Source organism: Chlorocebus sabaeus, chromosome 16, assembly GCF_047675955.1.
Source record: "Chlorocebus sabaeus isolate Y175 chromosome 16, mChlSab1.0.hap1, whole genome shotgun sequence".
NCBI lineage: Eukaryota > Metazoa > Chordata > Mammalia > Primates > Cercopithecidae > Chlorocebus > Chlorocebus sabaeus.
In genome coordinates, this window is record NC_132919.1 from 78,725,788 (window position 1) to 78,741,024 (window position 15,237).

Here is a 15,237-nt window from a genome sequence, read left to right on the forward strand (position 1 = left end):
CAGCCAGGCACGGCTCAGAGCCAGCTCTCAGGGTCCAGCCAGGCACAGCTCAGAGCAGGTGAGGCAGCCTTCATGGCACTGTGGTAACAGGCCCTGGTGCCAACAGAGCCCCAACGGGGCTGGCAGGGTCCCCTCCCACTGGCCTGACACCCCTCCTGCCTGTGTTCCCAGAGGAGCTGGAGGTGGGCAGTGATGGGGGAAGCCCCAGGCTAGAAGCTTCCTGGGAGGGGGCCTGAGATCTGATGGTTCTGGAGGGATCCCCACTCACCACCCAGGCTCCAGGACAGAACTGGGAGTTCCTGAAGCCTGGCCATTCACCCCCCGCCTCCCCCAGCACATCCACCCCGTGTGAGTGGTCGGCCTAGGACCCTAAGATGGGGGCAGATGAGGCTGTGGCTGAGGGCCCTGCCTGCACCTGCACTCCTGGGTCAGCCCCACCCCTCGGCCCCTCCCCCCAGCCTGAGTGAAAGGCCGATTCACCACCCGCCCACAGGGGCCCCACCAGGGCCCCTCCTCCCGCCATGCACAATGGAGCCCGTGTCCCTGAAGGGCTGGCGCTCAAGGGGGCAGGAATCTGGGGTCAAGCATCCCTGGACTGCAGAAGAGTCCCTGCCCCCAGCACATGGCCGTGTCCAGGACCAAACAGCCTGCACCCCTGCCCCAGTGTCACCCCTGCCCCAGTGCCCACCCCTGCCCCTGTGCATAGCAGCCCTTGGGCAGGGCAGGCTGGAGGCCCAGGGCTGTACCAGACCCTGCCAACCCCTGGCCGGCCTCCAGGCCCAGGAGAAAGAGGTACATGCACCTTTGGCCCCACAGCGCAGCCTGGGACGCAGCCACAGGGAGTCCAGGGCCGCACACTGCGTCTACCCCACCGGCCACTCCCAGCCCTGTGCTGTTCCCACTCCAGAGCTGAGTCTTCCGGTCTCCCTGGCGCCCCCAGGTCACACCCAACACCCAGCACCTGGGCCCCGGAGGGAGGCCACCCCGTCTCCCCACCCAGCCCTCACCTGAGCGTCCAGGCTGCTTGGCCATGGGCAGAGAGACCTCCGTGAGTGGCAGGACGTACACGTCGGGCCCGTTCTGTGCCGCCGTGGCCGGGGAGCCCTGTGCCAGGTCAGCTGCATACTCATCCCCCTCCGCATTCTCAAACTCCTGCGGGCCGGGCCGGGCGTGAGCAGGGCTTCTCGCAGGTCCAGGAAGGGTGTGGCTGGGCCTTTCCAGGCCCCCTTCTTCCAGGGCCGAGCTCCCAGGGCAGGACAGGACGGGGTACATGGCCCAGAATTGGAGCCCCCACCCCTGCAGGCTAACGGCCCAGCACGCCTGCTAACTGCCCTTCTATCTGTCTCCTCTTGCTGACCCCCCACGCCCCCCACCAGAGGCTCAGTTGTCCCATAAGGGGCCAGAGGCAGATCCCAGAGCCAAGAGGACCCATCTCAGACTCCAGAAAGGGTGCGATGAGCTGCAGGCACCAGCGCCTTGGCCTGGCCTCAGTTCCCCCATCCCTCCCTGGTGGACGCCCAGGCTGAGCCCCACCTTGGGGCCTAAGGGCCTAGAGGCAGGGAACCAAGGGACCGAGGTGAGGGCACTGAGGCCAACTGGCCCTGCCCATCCAGAATCAGCCTCCAATACCTTTCAACCACCCGTACCCCCAGCACCCCTCACCCCAGGCCCTGCCTGGGGTTCCACCCTCCCATGGGGCAGCTTTGGGGACAGGAATTCCATCGCCCCCTGTCCCACAGTCCTGTGGGAGAAGCAACTAAGCAACCCCCCCACTGTAGGGACAAGGAGCATTCCTGGGTGCCTGGGAGCCCAGAGCCCACCTGCCACCGCCATCCACCCCGACGGCCCTGGACCTTTGCCTGGTGGCCGCACCACCTCCGGAGCTCCCAGGACTCCTTAAGAGCCTGGCCCCGTGCAGCCTAGGACTGGGCCACTCCCTGCCAGGCTGCTATTTTGAAATGCAGAGGCCACACCTGTATAGGGGAGACCCCACCCCCAAGTCCAGGGCGCATTCCTGCTCTGAGAGCCAAAGTCTCCAAAGTCCTGGGCCAGCTGAAAGCAAAGGCCCCGGGCACACAGTGACAGCCGCAATCCCCGAGCACTCAGTACAGCCTCTCTGCCTCCTCACAACTCCCAGTGCCCCGGTGGGGAAACTGAGGCTCGGATGGGTCAAGGGACTTCCCGCTGGATCCTGGCCAGCACTCGGGCTGGTGAGTCCGAGGACAGGCAAGTGCAGTGGGAGGGGAGGCCTGGGCTCCTCACACACTACGTGTGACCCTGGGGATGCCTCCCTTCCCTGGGCTGCAAAAAGAGGGGTGGGTGGCTCTGTTGGTATTCCCGCAGGCCTGGCCCAGCCTGCACTTTTGGAGCACACAGGGATGGGGGATGCAGGTGCTGTGTGGGCAACTCCCCCTCCCTAGGACCCAGGAGGCCACCCCAGAAGCCCCCTCTTGGCCCTCTAATCCCAGCCCTGGCCCCGCCCATCTGGGCTTTGTAGAGGGGCGCAGGTCACAGATGCCATCTCTCCCTGGGGTCGGGCCCGGGCTCCAGGCATTACCTGCTGCCCGGGGGCCGGCCGGGTCCTGCCGATGCAGCGTGCAATCAGGTAGCACAGGGTCAGCATTAGGGGCCTGCCCAGCCCCTTCCCCCAGCACAGCTCCCCACCAGGGAGTCCGGCACAGGCCCCCAAATCCCAGGAGGGAGCCCAGTGTGGAGGCAGGACTTCCCAGAGGCACGCTGGCGCTGGAATGTTCCGGGCACCATGTTCCCAAGGAGGTGAGGAGGGCGCAGGAGGAGGAGCTGTGGCCAGCCCTTGTTTGGGGCCTTGTTCTTACAGTGCCCCGAGGAGGGGCCACTGATACAATAGCCCCACACGTCCCACCCAGGCCCCACCTCCACTCCTGCCCCCGCCAAGACCTTGAGGCTCTGGCCTCAGGATCCCCAGGAAGGCGCCTGCGCTGCCTGGCCCGGCCCCTGGAGCCAGCAGGTCCAGGGGCATGTCCCCAGGGCAGGGTAGGGGCTCTGGGCAGCAGCGCAGACCCCACAGCCTGGGGCCACAGCTTTGCCGCCCAGGCCCGCAGCTGCTCATTGGTTGACGGGGCCTAGGCCACCTCCGAGGGCTCTGCAAGGGTGAAAAATGTGGCCTTTGGAAAAGGCAAAAAGGCCACATTCAACACCGTCACCTTCCAGGCCAGCGAGACAGGTGGGCAGGGCCAGATCCTTGGCCCACTCTGCGTCATGACATACGGGGGCAGGGAGGACTCTGGGACTGTCTCCAAAATGGGGGTGACGCCGGCGGGGGCACGGGTCACTTTGTAGAAAAGCGCCCTTGAGATATGGACGGGGTGCTGCGCGCGCCGCAGAACGAAGCCTCCCCCCTCCTCCTCCCTCTCTGACTTCTCCTGGCCTAAGAATCCGACCTCTGGCCCAGGGACGGGGCCGACCCCCGTGGGTCTGTGAACCACCAGAGGTCCAGGCCAGGGTGTCGTTTGCTCATCAGCAGGAATGGGGCCCATGGAGACTCCGGGAGGGGTGAGCAGTGCTGCCCGGGGCGCTCTCTGCCTGGCCCTCCCTGCTGCTCGGAGTTACAGCTGGAAGTGGGCTGGGGGTTGACAGCGGGAGGAACAGTGCTCAGCACCTGTCCTTGGCTGGGGGCCTTGGCCTCCAGAAGGGCGGCCTAGTGAGGCCAGGCCTTGCCCTTGGTGATGCTCCCTAACCAGCAGGCAGGGCTCCAGCATCACACACTGCCCCCCCAGAGGGCAGAAGATACCCCGGGCAAGGTGACCAACTGGTGAGAAGGTATCTGTGCGGGGAGCTTGTCTGGGCGGCCCGGACTTCCCTTTGCAGATTGAATTCCGAGGGATGTGAGGGCCCCCTGCAGAGGCAGCTCCTTCACCAGGATTCAGGGGCCTCTAGGGAGGCAAGCCCCCTCCCACACCAGCTCGAGTCCCCGACGCCCCCTGAAAGGCTGTCCTCAGCCTCCATGAGTGCTCAAGCCCAATCCCAGGCTGAAGTGGGAGCATCAGATCACGCCCCAACAGACGGCTTCAAAGTCAGGGAAGCTGGGGCAGGTTCCTGAGGAGGAGCTATGGAGTCCCTGGGCCAGGGTCCACATGGTCCCCAGGTGGCCCCGCAGTGACTACGGCCACCTAGCAGCCACCTTGGTGGCCCCGGGAAGGAGAGAAGCTCAGGGTCAAGTGGACGCTACAGGCCTTGCCTGCGGGATCCCACAGCAGCTCCCACGGCCCCCAGGCCTCACCTTGAACCCGATGCCGCCCTTCTTACAGCACAGGCAGGCCAGCATGAGGACGATGACGGCGAAGAGCCCGGAGAAAGACACAGCCACCACGGCGAGGGAGGATGGCCAGGACAGCTCGCTGAGCGGGGCACCGTCTGCGGGAGAGCAGCGCGGTGAGAGTGGCCATGGCTGAGGGCCGGCCAGGCCCCTGCCCCTGCTCCAGGCTCCACAGCCCCAGTCCAGGCTGGGCCTCAGCACCCTGACCTCTCGCCCCAGACCCCACACCTCACAGTGTGGCGAGCAGGTGGCCAGAGCCTGCAGTCAGTCACTGGATGCCGCCCCAGCCTTGCCAGGGGGACATGGGGTTGGCAGAGTGGCGAGAGCCTGCCCAGTTCCCAATTCTGGGGTTCATAGATACCCCTCTGAGAAGTCAGGGTCTCAGGGGCTACAGGGGGACCCCATCTCCCTCCCGGATGCTGGTCACTCCACCTTGCCCCTCTGGGGCTGGGAAGGGGACATGGACTCTTCAAACACAGGAGACCATGTTGCTGGCTGCTATCTGCGGTCCATGCATCAGGCTCCGGACAGCGAGGGCTCAAGGCTCTTCCAGCCTCTGAGGTGCGGGGACCTCACTGTCCCTGAGAAGGTGGTGCTGCCTCTGCTGGACAGCAGGGCTCCTGCGTGCCACCTGGTGCCTCCAAGCTGTCCCCTTGCCAAACCCACTGCCAGGCCTCTGGTGCTGTTTCTGTCCTGGGAACCGCGGGAAAGCCCTCTTCTGCAGCTGCTGGTCCACAGAACCCCTCATCTCAGAGGGAAACTGACAGTACAGCGTCCCTCCCAACACCTGAGTATTGAGCTGAGCCCGGCTTCCAAATCAGGACAGTTGAGCTGAGCCAGGCTTCGAGGAAGCTCGGTCCATCTGCTGCCCACAGGATGACACGGTGGGGGCCAGCCCGGGTGTCCCCTGGGCAGGGGAGGGCACACTGACCTGCTGGCTCCATCCCCTGGGCCTGCCCCGTCCCACCACACCCAGCTCCAATCCGTGCCCTTCCCTAAAAGCTTTCTGTCTGGCTGTCCTCCACTTGGCCCTGGAGATTTCCCGGCCACCCCCAGTGCCTCTTGTCACTGAGCACCTACAGCTTCTCAGCTCCCAACACCCCTCAACACCTCACCTCCTGGCCCAGCACACCCCCAAAGCTGTTGTCATCTCTTCCCCACTGGACCAGCGATGAAACAGGGTCAGCGAGGGCAGGGCTGCCCAAGGTGGCACAGCTGACCTCGCCTGGCCTGCTCTGCCAGGGCTGCAGGCTAACGGGGCATCTGGGAAGGCTGCCTCGAGGTGGCGTGAGCTAGAAGACAGTGAGGGCACCCTGGGCTTCCTGCTCAGGTCTCCAGGTTGTTCCCCACACCCACACACGGGGAAGAGAGGACTCAGGACGGCTTGGAGTGAAGACCAGACAGGGCTGTGGGGACAAGGAGGCAGGGGCGGCCGGCAAAGCAAGACCCGGGTTACTGGGGCAGGAAACCAACTCTGCCGCACGTGGAGAAGAGCCAACGGGTGGGGCCGTGAACAGATGTCGTCCCAGGCGAGGTTTCCAGGGTGTGCGTGCGTGTCATGCATGTGAGGACACCCCGCACATTGGGTAAGCCCCCGTGTTCTCACACCTATACGGCAGGAACACAGGCAGAGGCTCACAGGCACTCAGCAGGCCCCGCCCTCTGAAGCAGCCAGTGCCTTCCGGGACTGCGCGTTGCCATGGTGCCCATCTCCCAGGCTCCATCTGGTGCCTGCCTGGCATCAGTCCACACCCCTCTGCCACCCTCGCCCACGCCCTCCTGGTCCCTCTCCTGACCTTTCCCTCATGGGACACACTGGGTGAGTTGAAGGAACCTCTCTGTGGCCTTTTGGGGCCAGGATCTGGACTTCCGTCCTCAGAGCCGGCAGAGCCCTGGGGCTGGACAGGCCACCTGCTGGGCAAACGGCAGCCCCAGGAGGCCCGACCTCAGCCTCCCCCTCAACCTCCCCTTCGGGCCCCACCTCAGCCACCCTGGGCTCCCCCGCCCCAAGACCCTATCCCCCCTGTCCCCCCCTGCACTGAGGCAGCTGGCCCTGGGGCACGGCCCTGCTGAGTCCCCTCTCCCCTCTCGAAGGCCCCGGTCCCAGTGCTGGGCGGCCATGGGGGGTCATTCAGCACCACGTGCTGACTCAATGGAGGGCAGAGGTGGGCAGGGGCACTGGGCAGGCCTGCCCATGAGCACAAGGCTATGTCCCTGAAGGTGGATGTGTAGGCGTGGGGGGTGGCCACACAAGCCAGCCAGAGCCAGAGGGTTGCAAGGAGAGGCGGCACACTTAGGCTTTCCAATCCACAGAAGCGGTCAGTTTCTGGAGCCCCTACCAGCGCCCAGAGCCGCAGAAACCACTGCCAGTGGATCCCATCTGACAGCGGCCGTCCGAAGCTCCACCCAGAGACCCTCCCTCATCAGAATCACTACCACCTTTGCGGGGCGTGATGGCTCAGCCTGTAATGTCAGCACTTTGGGTGGATCACTTGAGGTCAGGAGTTCGAGACCAGACTGGCCAACATAGTGAAACCCCATCTCTACTAAAAATACAAAAATTAGCTGGGCGTGGTAGCACAAGCCTGTAATCCAAGCTATACAGGAGGCTGAGGCAGGAGAATTGCTCAAACCCAGGAGGCGGAGGTTGCAGTGAGCCGAGATTGTGCCACTGCACTCCAGCCTGGGCAACAGAGTAAGACTCTGCCTTAATAAAAAAAAAAAAAAAGGAATTACTACCATCCCACTTTGCAGATGAGGACACTGGGGCCCATGGAAGTGAGGTGGTTTGTCCAGGACACCAGCGAGTCCAGGCCCTGTCCTCATGGCCACAAGAGGACCCTGGGCAGAGGAGGGGGTTCCCACAGGCTCTCGGCCGCAGGTTGATGCCTCCCTCAGGCCCACCTGCTCTCGGCCACCCTGGCACCCACAGCCTAATGCACCCACCGCCACCTCTGCATTCCCAGAACCTTCTCTGTGCCCTCGTCAGAGGCACCTGCTGCCGGGGCCCCACTGGCTGTCAGCTTGTAAGACAGACCACGCTCTGACCCCAGATGCCAAGGGCCAGGCCTAGTACCCTGGGCACCATGACACTTGTAACAATCCAGCACACATAGGTGCCCACATATGTGCATGCATGAAAACACATGAAACATACATGCACATGTAGCATGCATGCAACTATACCTGTGACCTTGTGCACACACCATACACGGGCCAAGACATAAATGTCACACACAGACGTGCACACGTGCATATGCATGTGTACATACCACACACACACATCCACACGTGCACATACATAACCACACACGAGCATACCCACATGCACACGCCCGCATGCACACCCACATATGTGAGCCCACGCCCCCACACACGTGCGAACACACCTACACATGCAAGCACACACACGTGCACACAACACAGGCACACGCACACACCCACACACACGCACACACCAACACACGTGCGCACACCCACACCCACGCACATACATGTGCATGCACACCCCCACACAGGCATACACACATGCACACACCCACACGCACGCACATACCCACACCAGCATGCACACATCCACATGCGCACACAACCCCCACACGTGTGCAAACATACCCACACACATGCACACACAGACCCACGTGCATGCGTGCACACACACACGCATGCACACACCCACACATGCGCACACACGCGTGCATACACACCCACACGCACATACCCATACATAGACACAGATACCCACACGTGCGTGTGCACATGCGCACACACCCACACGCGCACACACCCACGCACATGCACACACACATACCCAGAAGCGCACATACCCACATACACCCACACGCGCACACACAACTCCACAGGCGCACACATGCGCACACACATCCCCTGGCTCAGTCCCCACTACCGGCCTGCTCAGTATCATCATCCTCAGTTTACAAGTATGAAAACCGAGGCTCAGGGATGTCACAAGCACACCCAAAGGGTGGCCCGGCTCTGCCAGCTCCATACCCTGCTCCAGACGCCACGCCTGCCCCTCCACAAGCCACGCGAAAGCCCCACTTATTTCCTTGGGGTTAGCCCCACGAGCAGGTGGGGAGACCTCTGTGGGGTCTGCTTGCCTGTCCCACTCATTAATGCCTCACTCTGCCCAGATGTGAGAAGGGGTATCTGGGACCTCACAGCCCACAAGCTTGTGCCCAGGAAGACACAAGTTGCACATGACTTTGTTTCTGAAACTTCTTGAAAGCCCATTTAAACCAGCATCCCACTGTTTAACCCTCTGCTACCACCCACGCTGCACAGTGTCCCCCAGGCTCTTCCAAGCCCGGCCCTCTGCCGCTACACAGACCGCGCGGCCCTCAGGCTCTTCCAAGCCCAGCCTGGCCATACTGCAGTCCCTGGTCCTCCCGCAGGCCTTACGAGAGCCCAAGAAAGCAGACGCCCCCAGCCCTCTGCTGCACTGCTAAGGCTGTGCCCCTGGCCATGGTGAGAATGGGCGCAGTTCTGCCTCCTCTGCAGCTGGGCTGGAGGGTGCCTGTGTGAGCCTGCGGTGGATACACTGTGACACGAGCATGCACACACGTGTCCAGGCTATGGCTTCCTAAGGCCACTGCCCACACAAGGAACCAGGGCCTCACCCATGCGGGGTAAAATGCACCAGGATCGTCACAGCCCTTGAGTCCTCTGTCCACCAGCCTTGTCCACTGGCACTGAATCGGCCACTCTTGGGACCCCCAGAGGGTGACTCTATTTGTTTTAGAGATGGGGTCTCACTGTGTTGTCCGGATGGGAATACAGTGGTGCGATCACAGCTCACTGCAGCCGGGAACTCCTGGCCTCAAGCAGTCCTCCCCGCCCAGCCTCCCGGGTAGCTGGGATTACAGGTGTGACAGGCATGTGCCACCTGGCTTGGCTGGTGACTATTTCTACTGTTCCTGCTGCGTCTCCTGGTCAGCACTTTGCCGTGAGGGAGGACAGGGCCTTCACCCCCACTTGCTTTTTTCATATCAGTGCTCAAGACACTATCATTCCCATTTATTTACATCACACTTAGGAGCTCCTTTTCATTCCAATGAGCTGTAACGTGTTACTATAATTGTTCAGTTTGATTCTCAAATTTCCCCAGATTTGGTAAGAGGGAACCTGGTGTATGCAGAGTAACAGCCCCTAGAGCTGTCCATCTCCCAATCCTTGAAACGTGAGACTGGGTGCCCTACACGGCAAAAGGAACTTTGCAGGCGGGATTAAGGAAAGGACCTGAGGTGGGGCCATCGGCCTGGATTGCCAGGTGAGCCAGGGTCATCCCGAGGGTCTTTGGACGAGGGAGGCAGGAACTGGAGACGAGAGAAGTGACTGCAGAAGCAGAGGCTGTGGGGGCTGTGGGGGCCACAGGGGCTGTGAGCCGTGGATGCGAGGGGCTGAAAAGGCCAGGGGTGGACTCTCCCCAGAGCCCAGCCTCCACTGCGTTGACTGTAGCCAATGAAAGTGACTTGTGGCCGGGTGCGGTGGCTCACGCCTGTAATCCCAGCACTTTGGGAGGCCAAGGTGGGTGGATCACCTGAGGTTAGGACTTCAAGACCAGCCTGGCCAACATGGTGAAAACCCCATCTCTACTAAAAATGCAAAAAACTAGCCGGCCATGGTGGCGTGTGCCTGTACTCCCAGCTACCTAGGAGGCAGATGCTACAGTGAACTGAGATTGCGCCACTGCGCTCCAGCCTGGGCGACAGAGTGAGACTCTGTCCCCCCAAAAAGAAAAGAAAGTGAGTGACTTTCAATTTCTGATCTCCAGAACCTACAATAATCGACTCCATGAAATCTGTAGTCAGTGGCCACAGCGGCCACAGGAAACTCACACCGCGGCCCTTCCGAGGGGCTCCCCAGCAAACCCTTTGTGGTGTCTGCCCCCCACCCTGTGCCTCCTGGGACACAGGACGGGCCCAGCGAGGGTGGGGGTGCCACAGAAAGCTTGGTAGCTGGGCCGGTCCCTAGAGGGCCACCATCAATCCTCAAAGCCATACTCAGATGCAGTGGCTCAGGCCTGGCACCAGCTGGTCCCAAGGTGGGGGTGGCGAGGGCATATCTGCTGTGTACACGTGGCTGGACGTGTGGGGGGCAGGTCCAGGTCGGCTTCAAGGACTCTGCCCAGGCTAACCCTAGAGGCCTCTGGTGCCCGTTTTTCCTCTTCTCCTCTCCTTTCCTTCCTTCCTTTCTCTTTCTCTCTCCCCCACTCCTTCCCTCTCCCTCCCTCTCTCTCTCTTTCTTTTTTGACAGAGTCTCACTCTGTCACCCAGGCTAGAGTGCAGTGGCATGATCTCAGCTCACTGAAACCTCCGCCTCCCCATTTCAAGTGATTCTCCCACCTCAGCCCCCCAAGTAGCTGGGATTACAGGCACCTGCCACCACCACCCCCGGAGAACTTTTGTATTTTTAGTAGAAACAGGGTTTCACTATGTTGGCCAGGCTGGTCTTGAACTCCTGACTTCAGGTGATCCACTTGCTTTGGCCTCCCAAAGTGCTGGAATTACAGGCATCAGCCACTGGGCCTGCTCTATCTTTTCTTTTCTTTTTGAGATAGAATCTCGCTCTGTCACCCAGGCTGGAGCACAGTGATGCAATCACAGCTCACGGCAGCCTCAAACTCCTGGGCTCAAATAATCCTCCCACCTTAGCCTCCCAAGTAGCTCAGACCAAAGGCTTGCACCACCATTCCCAGCTAATGTTTACGCTTTTTTTTGTAGAGACAGGTCTCACTATGTTGTCCAGGCTGGTCTCAAACTCCTAGGTTCAATCGATCCTCCCGCCTTAGCCTCCAGTTTCAAAGTTAATGTCTAATTTGGCCATTGTCTGGCTCTGGAGTGCTGCCTCTGCTGAGAGGTTGGGGAGGGAAGAGGCAGAGCCAGCCAGAGGGAGCCGGCAGGGGGCCAAGTGCAGGGACGAGTAGGTGCTTGTGGTGGAGACACCCCCACAACAGGCTGCTGGTTTTGAGCCAGTCCCATCCTCCTGGGAGTGGCCCCTCATCTGTGAGTCCCCCTGAGCAGTGAGGACCTGGTCCCACCCCCGCCCCGGCCAGCCAGCCTCCCTGTCCCCATCCCCCAAAGTCCACTTCACTTGTAACCACCCTTTCCACCGAGGCGTGGACGCATGGTCAGTGCGACCCTCACGCCCACCAGGTGGCACTCTCAGCCATTTTACACAGGCGGTGGAGAGGACAGGAGGCTCCCGGGATGCTGGACCACGCACGGAGGAGCAGGGAGGCCAGCTCCAGGCACAGCGTAGCCTCAGCTCAAAACACAGGCATGGTCCAGGATGGCGCTTGCCCAGGGCAGAGCTGAGGGATCCCAGCTTGGGGTGCTGTAGCCGGCAGCATTGCCGGCACACGGTCCTCCCTCGAAGGCCATGAGAGAGTTCCGAGAGTGGCCTGGCTGAGCCTGAGGATGGCCCCAAAGCCCAAGCCCTTGGGCACACCTGGCTCGGCAAGCCCCTACCCCCGCAACCTGCACACGTCCCAGGCAGAAGCCGCCTCCAGCAGCCCCAGGTCCCAGGCAGCCTGTGCGGACCCTGGAGTCCCAGGACACATCACCTGACCTGGTCCAGCGTCTACAGGGCTGTCCCCGGGACCGGGTGTTCATTGCAGCACAGGGTGGCCCTGGTCAAAGCTGAGAGCTAGGAAGTTTTCTGTGTTGGGTCCAAATGCACTTCCCCTCAACTCCATGCAGCCCCCACCTCCTGTGTCCACGCAGCCCCGCCTCCCATGGCCACACCTGGTCCTCCAGCCTCCTCGGCCCCTCTGACTTCACAGTCTGTTTCCTCAGCACGTCGCCCCACAGTTAGCAATCCCCACCCCGATAAGGCCAGGACTGTGTGGAGTCCAGGGGCCCCATGGTGAGTGGTCACACGGTGTGATCCCCACAGGGTAAGGCGAGGCCTCCACTCTCTCCACCCACACTGCCTCTTCCAGAACCTTGGGCCCTACCTTTCCGGGGCTCCAGGCTCTGCTCACCCATTGGGCGTGCCTGGCATGCCCCATGGGTGTGGGCGTGATCCCCACGTGCCAGCTCAGTCTGAGGTTCCAAGGTTCCCGGCCATTCACCCCACAACGGCAGGTGCACCCAAGGTGAGCACAAGGCCCGGGGTTGCCCCTGCATGCTTCCTCCGCCCAAGCTGCCTTCCTGCAGGGACGGGTGGCCAGCACACAAGGTGTGGCTCTCTGTCCCCACCCCTGTTCCCGCTCGGCCCCTCAGGAAGCTTCCTGCTAAGTGGCTCCATGCACCCCTCCAGGAACTCGAGGCTCGCTCCCCTCCTCTCCCCTCCCCGAGGCAGTCTCTTTCAGCTTTCGTGGCACCAACAGCCAGGGACTCTTGCACAGACCTAGCCTGGCCCACACCCCCCAAAAATGCCCCCAAAATGTCCCCAAATCACACCCACAAATGGGTCAGGATCAGCAAAGCTGCAGATGGGAGCCTGGGGGTAAAGGTCAAGGCCCCTTTTCCCGGCCCCCGCACTGCCCTCCCCATCGCTCTGTGCTGGCCAGTTGTTCACACCTGGAGCAATGTGGCCGGGACTCTGGGAAAGGGTGGCCACAGTGTCAGGGAAAAGCAGGCCTCTGGGTGGCTGAGAGGACACAGTGGCCCCTGGAGGTACCCCTAGGCAGGGCTGCTGCAGTTGGAACAACAGAGTGGCAAGAGCGCTGGGCAGGGGGCCTGCAGGAGCCCACGGGCCTCCCTTAAGAGCCGCCCACCCACTCTCAGTGCCCCTCCCACCCCACGCCCCCCCGCCATTCACATTTCCAGCGTAGGAGGAGTTTGCCTTCATTGTTATTAAAGCTTCTGTCTTAATCAAATCCACACTCGAGAGTGTGGCAGAGTCAGAGCCCGGCTCACTCCTGTGAATCCCAAAGTCCAACGTGCTGGTGCCCATTAGAGACGCTGCCACAGACGAAGCTCCCCGGTGAAAGAAGCTAACAGGGTGGAAAAAGAAAGCACAGACAGGAAATTTGCCCTTCCAGGGATTAACACGTCAGAAGCTACAACAATGAGAACCTCACAGTGCTGGGGCACAGACCCACCAAAATCTGGGCCTGGCCGTGCAGAGGATTCCACGCTCCATGACAAGCCTGACTGCAGGCTGGGCGTGGTGGTTCACGGATGTAATCCCAGCACTTCAGGAGGCCGAGGTGGGTGGATCACTTGAGGTCAGGAGTTCAACACCAGCCTGGCCAACATGGTGAAACTCTGCCTCTACTAAAAATACAAAACTTAGCCAGGTGGCGCATGCCTGAAATCCCAGCTACTCGGGAGGCTGAGGCAGAAGAATTGCTTGAACTCCCGAGGTGGAAGATGCAGTGAGCCAAGATTGTGCCATTGCACTCCTGCCTGGGCTATCGACAGATCGAGACTCCCCCAACCAAAAAAAAAAAAAAAAAAAAAAGCCTGACTGCATAACTTCAGATTGATTCTAAGTTAGATCACAACATCTTAGAAGAAAATAGGTAAATATTAGATTTCTGAATGGAGAAGGATTTTTAAGCTAAAAGCAATGGAAGGGATCACAAAAGAAAATATTGCAGGCTTTGACTCCATAAAAATGTCTGTTCCATCCGGGTGTGGTGGCTCACGCCTGTAATCCCAGCACTTTGGGAGGCCGACGCGGGCGGATCACCTGGGGTCAGGAGTTCGAGACCAGCCTAATCAATATGATGAAACCCCGTCTCTATTAAAAATACAAAAATTAGCTGGGCGTGGTGGCATGTTTCTGTAATCCTAGCTACTCGGGAGGCTGAGACAGGAGAATTGCTTGAACCCGGGAGGTGGAGGCTGCAGTGAGCTGAAATTGTGCCACTGCACTCCAACCTGGGCAACAAGAGCAAAACTCCATCTCAAAAAAAAGAGAGAAAAAGTGTGTTCGATAAAAACCCTCAAATTAAAGGCACACAGCGAACCAGAAAAAACAATTTACAAAAAATGTGTCAAAGAGCTGATGTCATGACTACACAGAACACACAATTAGTGAAAATTAACTAATACTTTAAGATCCCAAACATAAACAAGACTGGGCACAGTAGCTCATGCCTGTAATCCCGGCACTTTGGGAGGCTGAGGCAGGTGGATCACCCAAGGTCAAGAGTTTGAGACCAGCCTAACCGATATGATGAAACCCCATCTCTAATAAAAATACAAAAATTAGCCGGGCATGGTGGCACGGGCCTGTAATCCCAGCTACTCGGGAGGCTGAGGTAGGAGAATTGCTTGATCCCAAGAGGTGGAGGTTATAGTGAGCCACCAAGATCGCACCACTGCACTCCAGCCTGGGCGAGAACAAGACGCCGTCTCAAAACAACCAACAACAAAAAACCAAACTGCCCAAAATCCATGAGAAGATGTCCAGCCTTGATCATAAAGAAATGCAGAATTATAACATGTCCAGCTTCCAGACAGTGGGAGTTTTTAGAAGCCAGTAAATCAGAACTGGTGGCCCAGGCAGTTTGGTGGGTGTTAAAGCAGAACAGCCTGGAGACCTGCCTTCTCTCCAGCCAAGTAATTCCACATCTGGAAATTTACACTAAGAAAATAACCTTGGCCGGGCATGGTGGCTCACGCCTGTAATCCCAGCACTTTGGGAGGCCGAAGTGGGCGGATCATGAGGTCAGGAGATCGAGACCATCCTGGATAACACAGTGAAACCCCGTCTCTACTAAAAATACAAAAAATTAGCCAGGCGTGGTGGCGGGCGCCTGTAGTCCCAGCTACTCGGGAGGCTGAGGCAGAAGAATGGCATGAATCCTCGGGAGGCGGAGCTTGCAGTGAGCCGAGATCGCACCACCGCACTCCAGCCTGGGAGACAGATCGAGACTCTGTCTCAAAAAAAAAAAAAAAAAAAAAAAAGAAAAGAAAAAAAGAAAATAACCTCAAGGGCACACGCATCCAGAATATAAATAAATA

General features: G+C 60.0%; 1 protein-coding gene and 1 pseudogene across 5 annotated transcripts in view; both read right to left on the bottom strand.

Moving 5' to 3' along the window:
• AATK (apoptosis associated tyrosine kinase) overlaps nucleotides 1-15,237 on the bottom strand; it is a 47,505-nt gene that overhangs the window by 12,590 nt on the left and 19,678 nt on the right. For 4 of the 5 annotated variants that reach the window (XM_008013208.3, XM_008013209.3, XM_037993195.2 and 1 more), the window contains exons 2-3: nucleotides 4,259-4,392; nucleotides 1,008-1,152 (exon numbers count right to left, since the gene is read on the bottom strand). In XM_008013208.3, the coding sequence (XP_008011399.3) occupies nucleotides 1,008-1,152; nucleotides 4,259-4,392 (279 nt within the window). Of the gene's footprint in view, nucleotides 1-1,007; nucleotides 4,393-15,237 lie in introns of all 5 variants that reach the window. The other variant, XM_073005479.1, reaches the window with a different exon arrangement.
• LOC140708801 (uncharacterized) lies at nucleotides 4,400-13,306 on the bottom strand (annotated as a pseudogene).